This window comes from Myiozetetes cayanensis, unplaced genomic scaffold (genome assembly GCF_022539395.1).
Source record: "Myiozetetes cayanensis isolate MyiCay16 unplaced genomic scaffold, myiCay2020 scf17, whole genome shotgun sequence".
Lineage (NCBI taxonomy): Eukaryota > Metazoa > Chordata > Aves > Passeriformes > Tyrannidae > Myiozetetes > Myiozetetes cayanensis.
This window is the reverse complement of record NW_026087378.1, coordinates 11,542,216-11,558,637: the sequence shown is the minus strand read 5'-3', so window position 1 is coordinate 11,558,637 and position 16,422 is coordinate 11,542,216. Positions and strand designations below refer to the sequence as shown.

The 16,422-nt window shown below is 42.7% G+C and overlaps 1 protein-coding gene across 2 annotated transcripts in view; it reads right to left on the bottom strand.

Annotated features, from left to right (window-relative positions):
• ADAMTS2 (ADAM metallopeptidase with thrombospondin type 1 motif 2) overlaps positions 1-16,422 on the bottom strand; it is a 170,852-nt gene that overhangs the window by 43,788 nt on the left and 110,642 nt on the right. For both annotated transcript variants that reach the window (XM_050312068.1, XM_050312067.1), the window contains exons 4-5: positions 12,724-12,926; positions 1,875-1,958 (exon numbers count right to left, since the gene is read on the bottom strand). In XM_050312068.1, coding sequence (XP_050168025.1) covers positions 1,875-1,958; positions 12,724-12,926 — 287 coding nt within the window. The remainder of the gene's footprint in view (positions 1-1,874; positions 1,959-12,723; positions 12,927-16,422) is intronic.

Here is a 16,422-nt window from a genome sequence, read left to right as displayed (position 1 = left end):
TATCAACAGATGACATATTGTATAAAATAATATAATCCTCTAAAAAACCCCCACAATACAGTAGAAGGCTTCTCAGGGGTGGAGAATTGGCAATAGCTGAGAGTGCTGTCATAAAACTGACGTTGATGGTACATACTTCATCAATTACAGAACCATAATGTAATTATTATGATTATTTAAATGGCACCCTTGATAATATATATAAATTGCCTGCAGTGAAGCAAATGAATCTGAAGATATCAGCTCCGTGCTTTCAAAGGAAATCTTACTCAAACAAGACAGGGATAATATTTTCATACTGTGAAGCCAACCAGGCTGCTTCATTCATGCACTGCCTTAACTTGCACATGCAAGAAACTTGCATTTCTTTTGTTATGTACTTTGACTATATATTCCTGAAAAATTGTTAGTACTGACATGTAGGATAGTAGAATATTGAAGGCTTTGTTCTAACTCCTCAGGGTAAGTTATGAAAGTGAGAACTATACACCTTTTCTCTCTGCTTTTCCACTGCTAAATAATCCCAAACCTCTGAAGAGGAATCTCCTCACCTTCTACTCCCCAGTACTAGTCCTCTGATCAGGAGCTTTAAAACATGAACATAAAAGAAGGTATTCTCATGCAGCCATGGCATGCAGGTCCTCACACCATAAGGCAGAGGAGCTTGGAAATTATCTCTTTTACGTACTTTTTACTTTTTTTCAGAAAGCCATAAATTCCCTTTCATGTAAATAAGAATCAGATATAGAAATGCAAGAAAAATTATCTTCTTGGCTACTTAGGACAAGCTTGTGGCAGTGGAATTATGACGCTTTATGGCCTTCTGAAACCAGCAGGGCAGCTCAGAAGCTAGAACATTGTCCGCTGCAGAGATGCTCCCTCATTTGCACCAGGGAGGAAAATTCTCAGCTGATATTGAGCAGGGTAAATGGATAAATGTCAGTAGAGCTTCACCACTGACACATCTGCACTGGTTTTTTGCTCACAGCATTCCAACACTTCCATGAACAGACACGGAGTCTTCCAGAACCCAGGTTCACTACATGAACATGCAAATGCCAGCAGCTCCAGGCACAGAAAGGTGCCTTAGACTTTAACACTCTGCTCTGAGCAGCTGGGCATGCTACTGGGCTAGAGAGCACTAAAATCACATGTCCTCTACCAAAGCATTTATCAACATAGCTGAAACGCCCTGTCCCTGTTTCCATGGAATTTGATGTTGATTAGGCAATAATGGGGCACAGGTACTGAACTGATCAATACTTTTGAAACACACTTACATTTTGTTACCCTTTACTCGAGTTTTGCCTGTGGAGTAACCCCTTCCAGAAGAACAGTGAGAGAAAAAACACTTAATATTCTTAATTACAGATTTGATCTGCTGAGCTCTTGCCTTCTGGCCCCTATTCCACAGAACTCCCATTTAGCTTTAAGTAAATGTGTAGTCCCACTGATAATAAGCACAAGTATAAATGAGTTCTTAGAAAGAGGCTGTAGCCCTCAGCATCTTGCAGAACTGATCTTGTGTTTATTGTCACTTACATGCAGTTCTACCACAACACCTTGTGTTTTCTTTAGGAACCAAAATGCTCTCTATATTTTGTGGATTATTCCAAACAAATCTGAAATTACAGACTGCCACAGCTAAGCAACAGCTTCAAATGAGAAAGGGAAAACCCAGAAGAAACTGAAATTATTTGAAATGATAAGCAAATGTATAGAAACAAAAAAGTTCTTTATATTCATAGACTGGTAAGGACAATATATGAATTAAAATACAAAACCAATACAAGTCACTACATTAACTACACTGGTCATAAACAAATGAAGTTTATAGATATTGATATTCTCCATTTAAATTAACCTTTTCTTACCTTGCCGTAGCTCAGCAGGATTATCCTCACCAAGACAACGTTAATGTGAGCACCCAGGGATTCATCATGATAAATTTCATTAACCTGCAAAAGAGTTCAGCACTTTAATGATGATACTGGCAGCCAGTAACTATGAAAGCAGTGGTGCAGAAGTACCTTTTATGCTCTGTCATTAGTCCAGAGACCACTTTGTGTTCATATATAAAACATGAAAAAACCCACTAATGTGAGAGGGAATGTTTTCTTTTCCAGACTCTGTTGTAGCCTCCCAACAGGTCGTAATTCAAGAAATCATTTAAGATCAACACATAATCAGAGACTGCAGATTAACAGGTATATAAGTGCCAGCCTGAATGGACTTAGAGGTGTCATGGTGCACCTACGTGATGCAGCGGAACCGACCCGTGTGTGCCTGCTGGAGCCTGGAGCACGGTAATCCAGGCAGAATGCCAAATATCTCTCTGCTGGGCAGGTCTGTAGGTGGGGAGGGGGACTGGGGAGAGGGACAGGACCTCTCTCCCAAGAGCAATTCACTGAACCAGCTCAGCTGCACCCTGCAACTCTTCCATCTGGGACCCATCACCTCACGCTCTGCCAAGAGGATCCACCTCCCTCAAAAAGCTGGTCGGGCACATGGGCTGGCTTTGTTGTCTGTCAAAACTCATCAGTGTTAAACTCTGCAAGCAGAACAAAAGCTACAAAATGCCAGCAAATTAAAACTGTCTTTTTTTTTTTTTTTTTTTTTTTTAATAGGAGAGCTACATAACTAAACACGCACGCTGGAAAATCACCCCAGGAACACCAAAAAGAAAACTGTAAATATTTAGAGAATGAACTGTGGATGAATAATGATTACTGAGGAAACACTACTACAAGCAAGCTAGGCAAATATTAACTGTTAAAGAGGCTGATTTAAGTATTTAGTGATGAAGACTGCATGAGACTCAGCCAAATGGCAGGGGTTTAGCTCTACAAATTAGAAGAGGCAGATGAGATTCCCTGCAAGGCAAGTGCCTCTCCTAAAACCTCCTTCTCTTGGTAAAGGTTGCACCAAACTGGACTGCTTTGCTGGCTGGATCTAAATTTCATTTATTCCTGCAAACTAGACTCATTACTCCAAGCTAATAAATAACTTTCAGAAAACCTTTCATTTGAAACACAGTAAATAATGTCCTGTTACTTCCATCAGCCCCAGTTTTAATGGCCCATCTTTTATCTCTGCAAAAATCATTAAAATTAAATACACCAGTGTAGGCTTTGCTAAGCAATCCCTGTTGACATTTTAAAGTGAATTTTAATTCATTTCATCAGTGTTTTTTTAATAGAAGGGCCTTATTTTATGTTTGGTAGATGTCCAAGTTCTCAACAGTCCTGAGTGTCCTGTGCTGATGGGTTGGAGATGGTGTGGCTGAACCACAGCTCCAGGAATGGGTTCACACCCTCCAAGTCACCTGCCCAGGCACCTGGGGAACATGCTGGGGGATGCCTGGAATCCAGGCTCATTGCTGGTTGATGAGCAAGCAGATCCTAGGCTGAAAGATGGTGGATGAAGAAACCATGACAATAATTGTCTTCAGGGGCTGCTATTTTCATTCAGGTGTGGGAACAGCTGACCTGTTCAGATGTGCTTTGTAAACAACCCCTCCAGAAATCGGATAATCTCTTTACATGTCTAAATAAGACTTGAGTAGACTAACTTTATATTCCAATATTTTAAAAAATCTCTTATTTTTACTGTGAGACCACTGCTGAACAGAGATTATGAAGAGGTAAGACATAAACACATATTTTGCTTTACAGAAATTCTTGCACCCAGGAAAAAGACCCTTGTGGATTGTCAAGGGACTCAGAGATATTAATTTGCCTCCCTCTTTGTGTGGTGAGAAGAAAGCACACGCATCAAGGGTATGAGGTTGAAATAAGCTGTAAATCACCTATACATGAAATGAGTCCTAAACCAGAACTGCTGTGTACAGGGGACAGCAAACACAGTATGTAAATAAGTATTTAATTAGTTCATAAAGCATAATCCAAATTGCTCTCTCTCTCTTAACCTAAGCCTCTTTTAACAATAGTTGAGTAACTGAACAACTGTATCGCTGTTCTGTGCCAAAGGGAAACTTGGCTTGCAAATGTTGATGGAACAGAATTAAAAACACTGCTTGACTGTTCATGCAAATGACATCTAACAAACAAACTGTGAATGAACAGAAAAGCACAAGCACTGTAAAAAGCTGCTTGGTTCTCTTGGGATCCTGGTTTTTCTGCAAGACAGTGGGCCAATTCAAAGCTCTAGGTCTTGGTTTCATTAATGAGTCCAACCTCTCTTCACACAGCATCTTTCTCTAAGCTAAGCCGTGTCTTTCTAGTAGTGTCTCACTGCACAGAGATAACATGCTGAAATAGATACTTTTCTTCTTTTCCAGCATGGCCTAAATTGCACTTATTTGTTACAGGAAGCTAGTAAAGATACAAGATCCAAGCAACTGAACGTTGGGCTCTGGAACACTCATGAAAAATGCACACACTTGCCTCCACGATCAGATTCTCCAAATTTCCACCCGTTATTTCAACAGGAAAGCAGAGTCAGGATAATGCAGCACAATGTACAGGGCAGAAAATGACCGACCAATGTGTGGAATCAGAAAGCTCCAGGCTTGAGAGCAGCTCACAACTTTGAAACGTACTGTTTCAAAGCAGAGGTAATCAGACAATGGGTGTCCACGTTCAGATGTCCGCGCAATAAATACACATAGGTGTGAAAACAAGGGCAGAGTACTTTTACAGCACTGCATGTCCAGGTACTTCAGTAGGACATCCTGGTTCGTACCAACAGAAGGAAAATCAGAGGCCATCTCCCATTGTTCTTAGATCAGTTAGTCTAAAATTAAGTTGCTGCATAGGAAAAGAAAGGACAGAGACTATCCCCAAATCCCAGCTCCTGAACTGAAGGCAGTGAATGTATTAAATCTTGTTAGATGTCCTACAGTGATTCAGCATTTATAGAGGGTGATGAAGAAGGCTGGGTAAATCTCAAAGAATTCAAAGCACAGTGAAACTCTGTAAAGAGACTTTCATCAAGCTATTGTAGTTCACTAACTATTTTGGGATAACTCTGCTTTCTTTTCTGGGATATTTCAAAGGAAAACATGCATTTCTATTTAAAGTTTCTGTTTAGAAATCAGGCTGGCACAGATTGGTGCTACATAAGAAAAACAAAGACTTCATTTACTTTTTTCATCTGTCCCTCCCCGCTAATTTTATAATTCTTCTGCCTTGAGCAAGTTTCAAGTCAGCACAGTAAGCACACAGAATACATCAAAAAACTAAAGGCAAGTTAGGAGCCTGTGAGGTGCCTCCTGCTTTGTAAAAGTAGCACTGGAAAGTTTTTATTATTGAGCAAAGCAGGCCCCAATCCTAAAAGGGAATTTTGAAAGCTGCTGTAACACAAATAGTAATCACCAGCCTGCAGTTCTGCAAGTCTTGGTGCAGAGCAGGTTACCTGCTGATAGAGCTGGCAGGGCTTTTAGGGAAAGTCAGGTGGTTCCCTGAATCTCTAATTAAACCGATACGCAATAGGAGAACAATCTGCACATTTTGGCAAGTCGTGGGCAAACTCATTCATGCAGTTTGAAGGAGTTCCCAGCCTTGCAAAGTTCGTTAGTATCTGCTGTGCACAAGGCAGTCCTCTCCATCACAAAACAACCACGGCTCCATCCCACTGAACCAGAAATCATCGTGTGCATCCCGAGGCACACCCCCTGCAGCTCCTTGGGCTGTGCCTTACGCTCGGGTGGGCGCCGCTTCCTCGGGCTCCTGAGCACACACACACCCCCTGTGGACATCTAACAGCTCCCACCTCGGGCCACCATCAATGTCAAACAGCTCCGACCCAGCGACAGCGGCCGTCGAGAGGGCACATCTGACCATTTGGAGAGGGCACAGAACAAGACGCGTCTGGTTTTCCAGCCGCCACAAACTGCCCATCCATCCGGCCTGATTAGCCTGCTCTTTGATCACCCAGCATCCTTACACAACTGCTGCTGCAGAAACCACCCATGGCTACGTGCTGCCAGGCAGAGCAGGGACCGCCTGTGGGTCTGTGCCAGAGCGATACTGGAGGAGCTGGAGAGCATCAGCTCCTTCCCCGTGGGATGGCAGAGCTCCTGGCAAACCGCTGTTAGAGCCCAGCCCGAGATGCAGCTCATTCATCAGATCATAATTATCTGCAGCAAAGCCTCGGTGCCTGGTGGGCATCCAGTGATTGTCTATTTCTGTAAGAAACGTCTGTTTTGAGTTACAGAATAGGAACCAGAAATGTCGCGGTGGGTACTGAGCACAAACTTTTGTAATCTGACCCTCCAAAAGCGTCCCCCTCTCACTTTATATTTCTGTGGTCCCACTTCAAACACCACTCTCCTCTTCGATTTTCATCACCTCCTTCAGGCTTTTGAAGATCCCAAAGTAGCATTTCTAACATTCCCAAAGCTTTATCTTAATCCCACAGGAATAACATTACATCAGTTCCTTGCGTGGATGTGCTATGGTCACACAGAAAGTCATCAGGCAAAATCCAGGGTTCCCAAGTCTCCCTTTCTAGTCCTTACAAGGCATTTCCTAATTTCCTCAGAGAGGAACTCTTTTTTTCCCCTGAAATCTTTGTTGAGCATCGCAAGGAAAAAAGAATAATGAAAGCATACAACACACATGAAACTTAAAGGTCAAACTGTGAGCTCTGATTTGGGAAACATCTATCATTCTTCTCAAAACCACAGGCAACAGGCAGTTTTAGAAGAACTTGGCAATGTACATCACAAAAAAAAAAAAAAAGAGATAAGAATCTGGCATTTTCTATGCAAATATGAGTCCGAGTCCTGATTTACCTTTCCTGGCGTGAGAGTCAGTAGATGTTACCAAGTCCAAGTTAGCTGCTTCTGGTCAAAATGAAAAACATTCTCCTCAGCAGATGTGTTGGCAAGGCACTGGGTAGCTTCATGTTATGGGTCTCTATCTCATCTTCGACTGTAACACTGGCTTCAGAAAGGTCACAGACTTTGTTTTCTGACTTCATGACTAATTTATTTTTCTTAGTTCCTCCCGCAGGCTCTTGGAACTCCTCATTTTTGCCACAAACCATTGCTCTGAGAAGTTTTTCTAAACACTGTAAATTACCTTTGCACCAAAAGACTTGGTATTTTTCTGAATTACTGTCTCAAGATCTTGTTAATAAAATCAACTATAGCATCATAAAATAATTAAGCAGATTGATTTATTATGTTGCTACAAGGGATAGGGGTGTGGTGTCCATCCAATAAACATGGTGACCTCTTCAAATCTAAGTGGTTTGGTTCAGAAAAGCATCCAGGATTTGAAAGCTGATCCTAATTATCCACACTCCATCACACAAACCGCACTGTCATAACTGAAAAGTCCCTGGCTGCAATTTTGATGGCTAAAACTCATGTTGGTATTTGGAGTAAAAGAAAAAAAAAAAATCTATCTTTTAACAGTACCTACCCTCTGCCTTGAGGATGGTACCAAAACCTGTGTGATGCTCTGTGCTGTGCCCAACAGAGCAGCAAGGCACGTTCCAGGTAATAATAACGAGCAATGCTCACCTAACTGACATTGGGAGTAATATCCCTGTGAAAATGAGCACAACCTGTAAGAGTTCTGAGAGGGTCTTTCCTGCAGGAGCTCCTGAACGCCCAGTCACAACTACAACTTCCACTGGAGGGTGGCAATCAAAATAATGAACAAAAATAACCCCATGAGGCCTTTTCAGACACTGTTCACACCAGCCACAGCTACTGGTTGATAATGATCCACCTAAACGTGGAGTTAACTCACATACATATATTTAAACTTTCAAACAGCTACTGACAGCTGAAGTGCCTCAGATGAATAGAGCTGGACTTATATTTGTTATTTGTGGAACTTCTTAGAGTTAGTTCAGCTTTCAAGTGAACATTTTGAAATAAACTGATTTTAAATAATGAGCATTGGTGCCTATGAATGATTTAATTTTCAAAAATCCAGTCAAATTCTACATTTCTGAACTATCCTTCCCATCTGAAAAAATGCTTTTTAGTTTAAGAAGCATGATTCTGGAGACAGGGTGCCCCATTATTTCAATGTATTCAATCATCACTTTCTTTTTAACAGCTTGAATTAGACATCCTTTCAGGTTTTTATCCAACTGTCAGTTAGAAAACCGATGGCGTCTCTGCCCTCTCCTCTCATTAGGAACTTGCTGTTCTGTACCTGCAAATCTTCATCCCTCATCAGCCAGAGAAAGGAAAGCAGAAATCTCATCTATAATAGTAGTATCATGTACATCCTATTAAAGAGGACAGATAACATATTCAACAGCGCCTCAGGGCCACCATTTCAAAGACATATGTAGTGCTGAAAGATGCAGGTGAAAGACTCCAGGGACTTTCCAAAGCCCCCAGCTGCACAACTCCCATGGATTTCAGTTATTCAAATGAAAAGTTTTATAATGTATTTGTTCTGGAGTGGAAGTTTCACTTGAAGGCTGGGAGATGCATAAACCCATAGGCTAATTTTTAAAACTGATTCTCACTAATTTCAAAAGCAGGTAAATGACTAAATACTCAGATAAATCTAGCCCAGAGTGAGGCATAAATCCTATTTAGGGTCTCTCTGCCTTTGAAATAACAGCAGTTATGCACTCACCTAGTTTGAGGAGATAGGGTTTGTATCACAAATATTTTGGCCATATATCCATCACATGAATAGATATAAATATTGCAATAACACATCTTTTACGGGAAGGGAATGGAAAGGAAAGATTTTTACCCCTGAAAATTGTCCAAAGATAAAAAAAAACATACATACTTTGTAGATAAATTCTTCTAAAAAAATAGACAAGGATGACAATTGTCAACCTGGATGTGACCCTGAACACAGGACTGTAGCAGCTGAAATAGTCACACTAGTCAGTAGTGAGAGGGTCTCAGGTCTGCTGCTCTTCCAGAGCAGGCAGCAAATGCTCTGCTTAATCCTGGAATCTCTTTTCAAGAGGGTTCTGAAATGATCAGAGGATTTCAGCACTGGGGCTGGCTACCAACAACACCCACCTTAGAATCACAGAATAGTTTAGGCTGGAAAGGATCTCTAATATCGTCATGTCCAACTATCAACCCATCACTGCCCAGGCCACCTCTAAACCATGTCCCCAAGTGCCACATCCACACATCTTCTAAATCCCTCCAAATCATTGATAAAGATATTAAACAGCGCTGGCCCCGGTACTGAGCCCTGGAGAACACCCCTTTTGACTGGCCACTAACTGGATTTAGTTCCCTTCACCACCACTCTTTGGACTTGACCCTTCTACCAGTTTGTTTACCCTGTGGTCAGTGCACTCACCCAAGCCATTCAGCTCAATGACATCCACTCAGCTCCCTGCTCCCCCTCCCAAAGCATCCTGCAGCGAAATCCTTTCATTTCCCAAGGAACAAGAAGACAGTTCTCCACTGCCTTGCACTCTTCTAATATTTCCCAAACACTTGTAGAACCAGATAAAATCCCCGGGGTTTTGAGACGCCTTTTCTTGCTGGAATTGAATTACCTTCCATGTTCTTGAGTAACTACAGAGCTACAAGTTTCCACCCAAATCTCTCTCCTCTGTGGCAATGCTCCTGCATGCTATAAATACAGAGTTAATTTGTGCAATGTGTGGGCTCACGCTTGGAAGTGCAGAGGACTGTGCAGGCTAATATCCTTCCCAGGAAAAAAACCCAGCGTGACGTACAGCTGAAAATGGTGCAGCCCAGGGTCCCTTCAGGGACAACAATGGAATGTTTTCCAAAGGTGGACTCAGCGTCCCGTGGGTGCTGAGCAGAGAAGAGAGAGGAGGTCAAGAGAAACCAGGGTTTTTGTATGAGGAAATGACTGGAGGATGAAAAGGGGGTGGCACGAGGCCGAGCTCACTGCAGTGGAACGGCTGGCGCGCGGTCAGGAGATCCGTGGCTGCAGCCCAACGTGTTAAAAATGCTCTGGCGTCTATCACCATTTGTTTGGGAGTGACTTCATTTCCAAACTTTGGGATAAATATTAGCCCAGCTATTCAAGACAGCCAGGACACCCAGCCCCTGGGTTTTTTCTCACTTCATGGCTTTTAGGTGTGGACTGTAACACATCGCTTAAGCAGCACAAAGCAGATTTTACTGAATTTACAGTCACTGCACTGGGCTTGAAAAGAAAAATAAATTGTTTTGGTTGGGTTGGTGGTAGGGTTCCACCCAAGATTCCTGGGAGGAGTTAGTTAAGGACAACTGCTCATGCCATCACTCATAAAGAAATCAAGCAAAGTGGGGAGAAGCAGCTGTGCTGGGAGTTGCTTCTGGGAAAGTGGTGTTGTGTCCCAGGAGGGAGAATTCACCTGGGATGTATTTCATTTCCAGAACCTCAGAAATTCAACTATTTGATCATCCTATTATCTCCAGTAAATACTTTCACTGTTATTTTATTCAGTTACCATGCAGTCTTGATTTTATGCTTTCTACCACCTTGTTACCGTACAAAGCCAATTGATTCCATGCTTAATGCCTTGTTGCTGTAGGAAGCTAATTGATTACATCCTAAAATCAGCAAGATACGCACAATCTGATGGTTACAGAAGGATCTTCCACCAGATTTAAAAATACAGCTGGAATTTTTTGTAGCTGTCTCTTCTTTTTGAGTGACCCTGGACCTACACGTTTCATTAGAAACATGAAATGGTCCCCAGCACCGCCCGGTATCTGCAGTAACAAACCCCTCTTACCTCTCTATACTGGAGCTGGAAACAGGACTGGTTACCATCACCCATCCCTCTGTTCAAATACAGACTCTAGAAACCAGCTGAGTTTTGAAAAAGGGAAGAACAGGACAGCACTGATGACTGCCAAAGACTATCCAGAACCTCCTCAAGAGGCCTTGGGGATTTCAAACAGCTCCTCGAATTTGGGCACAAGGCATGGGACACATCCTCAGTCCCCAAAAGACACGTTTCTTCCTCTGAGCTCTCAACAGAACAATTGTTGCCTATGCCAAGAGCTGCTGTGCCCTGTGGGTACAGTTACACAGGCTGCACTTTCTAAACCACTTGCAGAGACAGCGTGCTTAAGAGTTGTTATTTCTTGCAATTTGTGTGTTGGATGGTTTACTAAAATTAGGAAAAAGTATATTCCAGAGCTGGAACATTTATGGCTTCTTTACCATTACTGTATATTTTAATACTTAAAAATAGATTTAAGTGACATGATAAGTAAAGAGTCATGTTTAATCTATTTTGGCCTGTTTGCCACATTCCTGGTTTGGCCTCTTTGGCTTGTTAATTTAGAGATGCATAAAACCATCTGTTTCACTGTAGACTTTGTTTTAAGCCTCAGAGGAAACAAACCACACAAATAAATGAAATTCACTATGTCATTTCTGTTAGAATATATGTATTTACAGCCATCAGAGCAGACACCATAACTCTAATGTTAGTGCAGGTTTTTAACTATTTACCATGCTGTTATAAAAAGTCAGTGCAACTGAATTTATATCACACGAGGGATTTTCTTAAATTGTATTCCACCTCTCATTTAAAGTGAAAAACATGGATATTCTGCACATTGCTAAAAGAATGTAATAAAGAAAGAAAAAAATGAACTTCATAATTAAAAAAATATATCTTGGAAAAACTACATCCCAGGCAAACGTACCTAATAGCCTGGATTTCTGCCTCTGTGGTTTGTAAAGCCAAAGGAGCCACCTCCATGCTCATCCTCTTGACATGACTGCAAACTTGAGCAGTCAGATTCCATTTGTCAAAAACATAGCAGACCTACAATTTTTTACTCAACACTATTTCACTGAGAACACACATTCACTGAACCTAAAGCTTTTTTCAAGTATGTTTTTTCAAGAAAAGACTCCTGTTCCAGATGAGAAGGAAGGAAGTCATCCCCAAATGAGCTGCCTGTGAAGGGGGCTGCCACTCAGTTCTATTTTTTGGGCAGAAGAAGGAAATATATTTTGACTTTGATCTGTAACAGGGATGATTTTTCAAGACTTGATTCTTTTCCCACAAAATAGTGTCCTTGCTTACTGACTGGGGTGCTAGAGGGCTGCTGTGTCTGCTGCACTCATGTTTAGAAATAAAAAGTGGTTCTTTCAAATATAATATTCCCTGGTGTATTCTTTCATCCCTACTACACTATAAAGTCTGTTGCACAGACTATGGTTCTGAAGATTAAATATTTAACTAAGGAAACCTAAAGATGTCAGTCAGGGAGTAAACACTAAATCAATTTAAGAAAGTTCAGTGTTACGCTACATAACATTTTACTGCAGGGTGAACAAGGAGCAGGGAAGTGCCCTGGGACCTAAAGGGGCAGTTGAGTTGAGGAATCGAAGAATTCATCTGGGTAGTTTTAAAAATGTGCGAAAAAAACAATTGAATTTTCTAATAGAACCATATTTGAAGTTCTCCAAACCACATTTCTCAGCAAGAAGCTCAGATTAAGGGAATATACAGCTAAAATGTAATGACTTCCAAAAACCTGAGCCCCTGACCCTATGCCCCCAACCCACCAAAGCACATAAAGCAGGACTTTGAACATTTTAACAGTCCCACACTCAGCTTCTTTCTTGGCCCCTTTTTCTCTTTTTTTTTTTTTTTTTTTTTTTGCTTCTCCTCTTCTGAATTTTTTGAAAGTGGCCTGGATTTCCCTCCCTGTTATCTCCTGCAGCGAGAAAAGTTTGTTATGTCTCCTTCAAACGGGCCAACCCAACCTCCATTCCCGGTCCTGTCCGCGCCTTCCCACAGGGCGGTTCGCGGGGTTGTACTCACAATGTTCATCAAGGTCAGCAGGTACTTCTGAACGTGCTCTTTGCCATGGAACTGAACAACTGAGTCATCAACCCCCAGAAGGACCTCGATGTTGTAATCGTCCTCCGTCGCGTGCCTTCGATGGCGCTGCCTCGATCTGCGCACCTGGTCTCCAACAAGGCTCAACGCGCTGTCGAGATTATCCAAATTAGTGAGGTTAGCAGCTGGAATCAAACAGACAAACAAGTCATCAACCAAGAGAGGTTCAGGCTCAGGTTTCAGCTAAGCTGGTGTAAATCTGAAGCAGCAGCATTTGTTGTGTTCTGGGCGTTATGTAACGGCATTAGTTTCACTTAATGTCAATTAAAAATTACCTAAATGAGAGAGAAACACGACCCAAAATGTTTTTGCTTCTCCGAGGAAAAGCAATGCTTTCTACTAAGTAATACTGCATAATAAATACAAGCCCAAAAGGGCAGCAAGTCATGCCAATGTCTTGAGGAGAAGAATGGAGCTGTTTGCAGTAAAATGCTTGCTGCTTAAAAGTACTTCTAACAAAAATACACTATTCAGTGGTATTGTGCTGCCCAGGCTAGCCTACATTTCAGAACAATTGAAGATAGACATCCTACTTCAAAATCTGATCTTGCTGCCCACAGACTCCTGTTTCAAGGCAACTGCAGTTGCCAATATAGTTTTTTTCTATCCAGGCAGGTAATAACAAACCAGTCCCCTGGCTTCAACCTCTTACCTCCTTTCCTAGATACACACATACAATTTAACAGTAGTGACATGGACCTTATTTATCATCACAGCTCAGTACCACATTTTAGCTACGAGATTAATTAATTTATAGCTACATTCACAATTTTTTTAACAGGCTTTCATCATTCCAAATTTGCCTTGTCACTTTGCATTATTGTATGTCAAAGACCAACCCATCAGGTACATCAGTAGCTACTTCATGACTAACAATTTCTAACAGTCCCTGTTATGTGAAATGCACATTCCCTGCAGGATGGGACATGATTATTGTGGTACCTACCTACTAAAAATTAACATGAAAATATGGAATCTTGACATTTCACTCTGAAGAATAACAGTTATTAGCATTAACATCATTACTATCATTTGCATTACAAGAGCTCTGGAAGTCCCACCAAGAACCTCTTGATTTTAACACGTCAGGAAAGAGTCACTCAGAGAGGTGAGGAGGGGCAGTGAGAGGGCTGTGGGTTGAGTAAAGGCTCCCAGTGCTTCATTCACAGAAATACAGTGGAAAGCAAAGGGAGGAGGCCAAAGCCATCACCTTCAAAACAGAAATAAGAAACAACTCCTGGAAATGTTATGAAGTGGGTTCTCCATCTTCATTTATTGAAGTTTTCACATCAAAACTGGCTGCTTGAGAAGGGATGAATGAGTCACCAGATCACTGGGCTCATTACAAGAACATCTGCGCTCTTGCCTGAAGACCTGCTGCCTCAGGCTGCTGTGTCAGCAGGTCCTGGGCAATGTGCAGCCTGAGCAGAGTCCCCACAGCTCCCCTCTGGGGTGACAATAACATACTGACCTGCACAGCCTCTGGCTGCCAGGAAGGACACACACCAGGCAGTGTTCCTTACTGCCCTGGGCCTCTGTGCCTTGTGTGGTGAGCAGCTTGTCTCTGTGCCTCCAGGAGAGACCTCCTGTCAAAGGACAGTCCTTGAAAGGCACAGCCCCTTACCATTTCTCCACCAAGCTTCAAGGACACATTTGTCCTGAGACCCACAGCTGCAGGTCACCCCACTGCCCTGGACAGAGGGAAGGTCACACGTGGTGGTTCTGCATCCCCACGGAGCCACAATGTCCTTCTCCCAGTCCAGCAGCATTTAATGCAGCTAATAAGCACAACCACCATGTTCTCACTGCCAGCCTCAATGCTCTCAGCAGTTTCTGCCTGAGGCCACAAGTTTTTGAAATTAGTCTGGTCAGAATCTATGATTCAGCATGAAAAGTCACTCTCCCTGCAGAACCCAGCTGTCACTCCCAGGTGTGCCATGGAGGGTGAATGGCTCTGGCCTAGCAGCAATGGAGGGCTCCAAACCTGCCAAGCACCCAGCTCCAGCCCTGTCTCCTGGTTCACTCCACCAGGAAAAATTCAGTGTTAAAACTTCCTTGCTAGTAATGACTGAGCCATCACAGTGGTCTCAGGGGACTTGCTAAGGGACCGTGGGGCAATCATATATTCATGATCTGTAGGGCAAATTACAGTTACTGTAAAATTTGACCATAAATCTTAAATCCTCTCTAGAAAAAGAAGGCCTAGGCTGGCAGGGCTTGCAGGTCACGTCCTCTCTCTGCTGCTCACAAAAAGCTACAGCAATCAGCAGCAAGGCCAAAGCTCTCAGAGCTGCTATGGCAGAACAGCAGAGCTGGGCAGGGGGGAGAGCCTGAGCCCTGCACTGAGACTGCAGACAGGCAGCTCTGCTGGCTGGGGGGCTGTTATTTGGGTGAGTGGTTGGCTGTCAAGGTATCTTGAGCTTTTGTGCTTTCATCTCTTCCCCTTTGTGTCAAAGTCAAACTAACTCCGAGTGCAGTATCTTTATTCCTGCTGTGAGTAAATCAGCCAGAGGCAAAATGTGATCCTACTATCCTGCAGTGAAAACTGCCTGTCCTCCCTCTTTGCTCCTCAGTTCATCACTGTCACACTATAGCCCTCACAGTCCTGCCAACTCCTGGGAAAAGTTATCAGGAAGTTCCTTGGAAGTCATCTCACTGCCAGTAGGTGCCAACCAACCACTTTAAATTTTCTTTGGAGCACAAAAATTCTCCAGTTACCTTCACCCCTCAAGTGTTTCCCTCTCAAGACAACATGCCCAGTGGGCACTGGTACCTCTGAGGCACCAACACTGTGTGCTTCCCAGCAGAGAGAAAGCCACTCTGGCTCCAGCTGGCACTGGAACCATCCCAAGAGCAGCAACACAGCTCAAAACACTTACAACAGTATCTGCAAGATTCCTGGTTCACATCCCAGTTTCCCACCAAGTGTCCTTTCCCAGAGGCTCTCCCGGGACAGGCAGGGATGCCTCCACACACACCTGACCAGATATCCCCCCGAGTCCTCCTCCAGTGCTGCTCTGCCTCTCAGTCTCTTGGATGATGAACTGTTGGATTTGCTGGACCATGCTGTGTTATTCCCACGTTGAATTTGCTCCTAAATGACTGTTACATCCAAATGGAATTAATACCCATACCTTGCCATAGAGGAAGCAAAACAAAGTTGCATCTGTAGTAAATGAGCAATTTGTAGTGTTTTGGCATCTCAACTTTCCTCAGTTAACATCAGTAACTTTGCTGTATCATTGTACTCTAACAATATGCTGGAAAAGCTCAAGGGAAAAACTCCAAGAACTGAATAAGGCACCAAATTCCTCCTTCGCATTTTCCATACTACCTTCCTTCTGGTCACCCCTGCACTTTGCATAGTAACATCAAAAAAGTCATCTCAAACTGCACTGTATTTTACTAAATCATGCCAAGACCTCTCCAACAGTTGTTAATTTTCAGCAACTTTTGCCAAATCAGTCACTAATTATTGGTGCCAACTTTGTTCTCCATCTCCCTAGAGCAGACACTTGGCATTTGCAGGCTTAACAATAGCTTGTGTTGAAACCTTCTTGCTCCTGCTAGGAAAAATTCACATTTGTGAAAATTAACCAATGAGAGACAAGGTTCAAATAA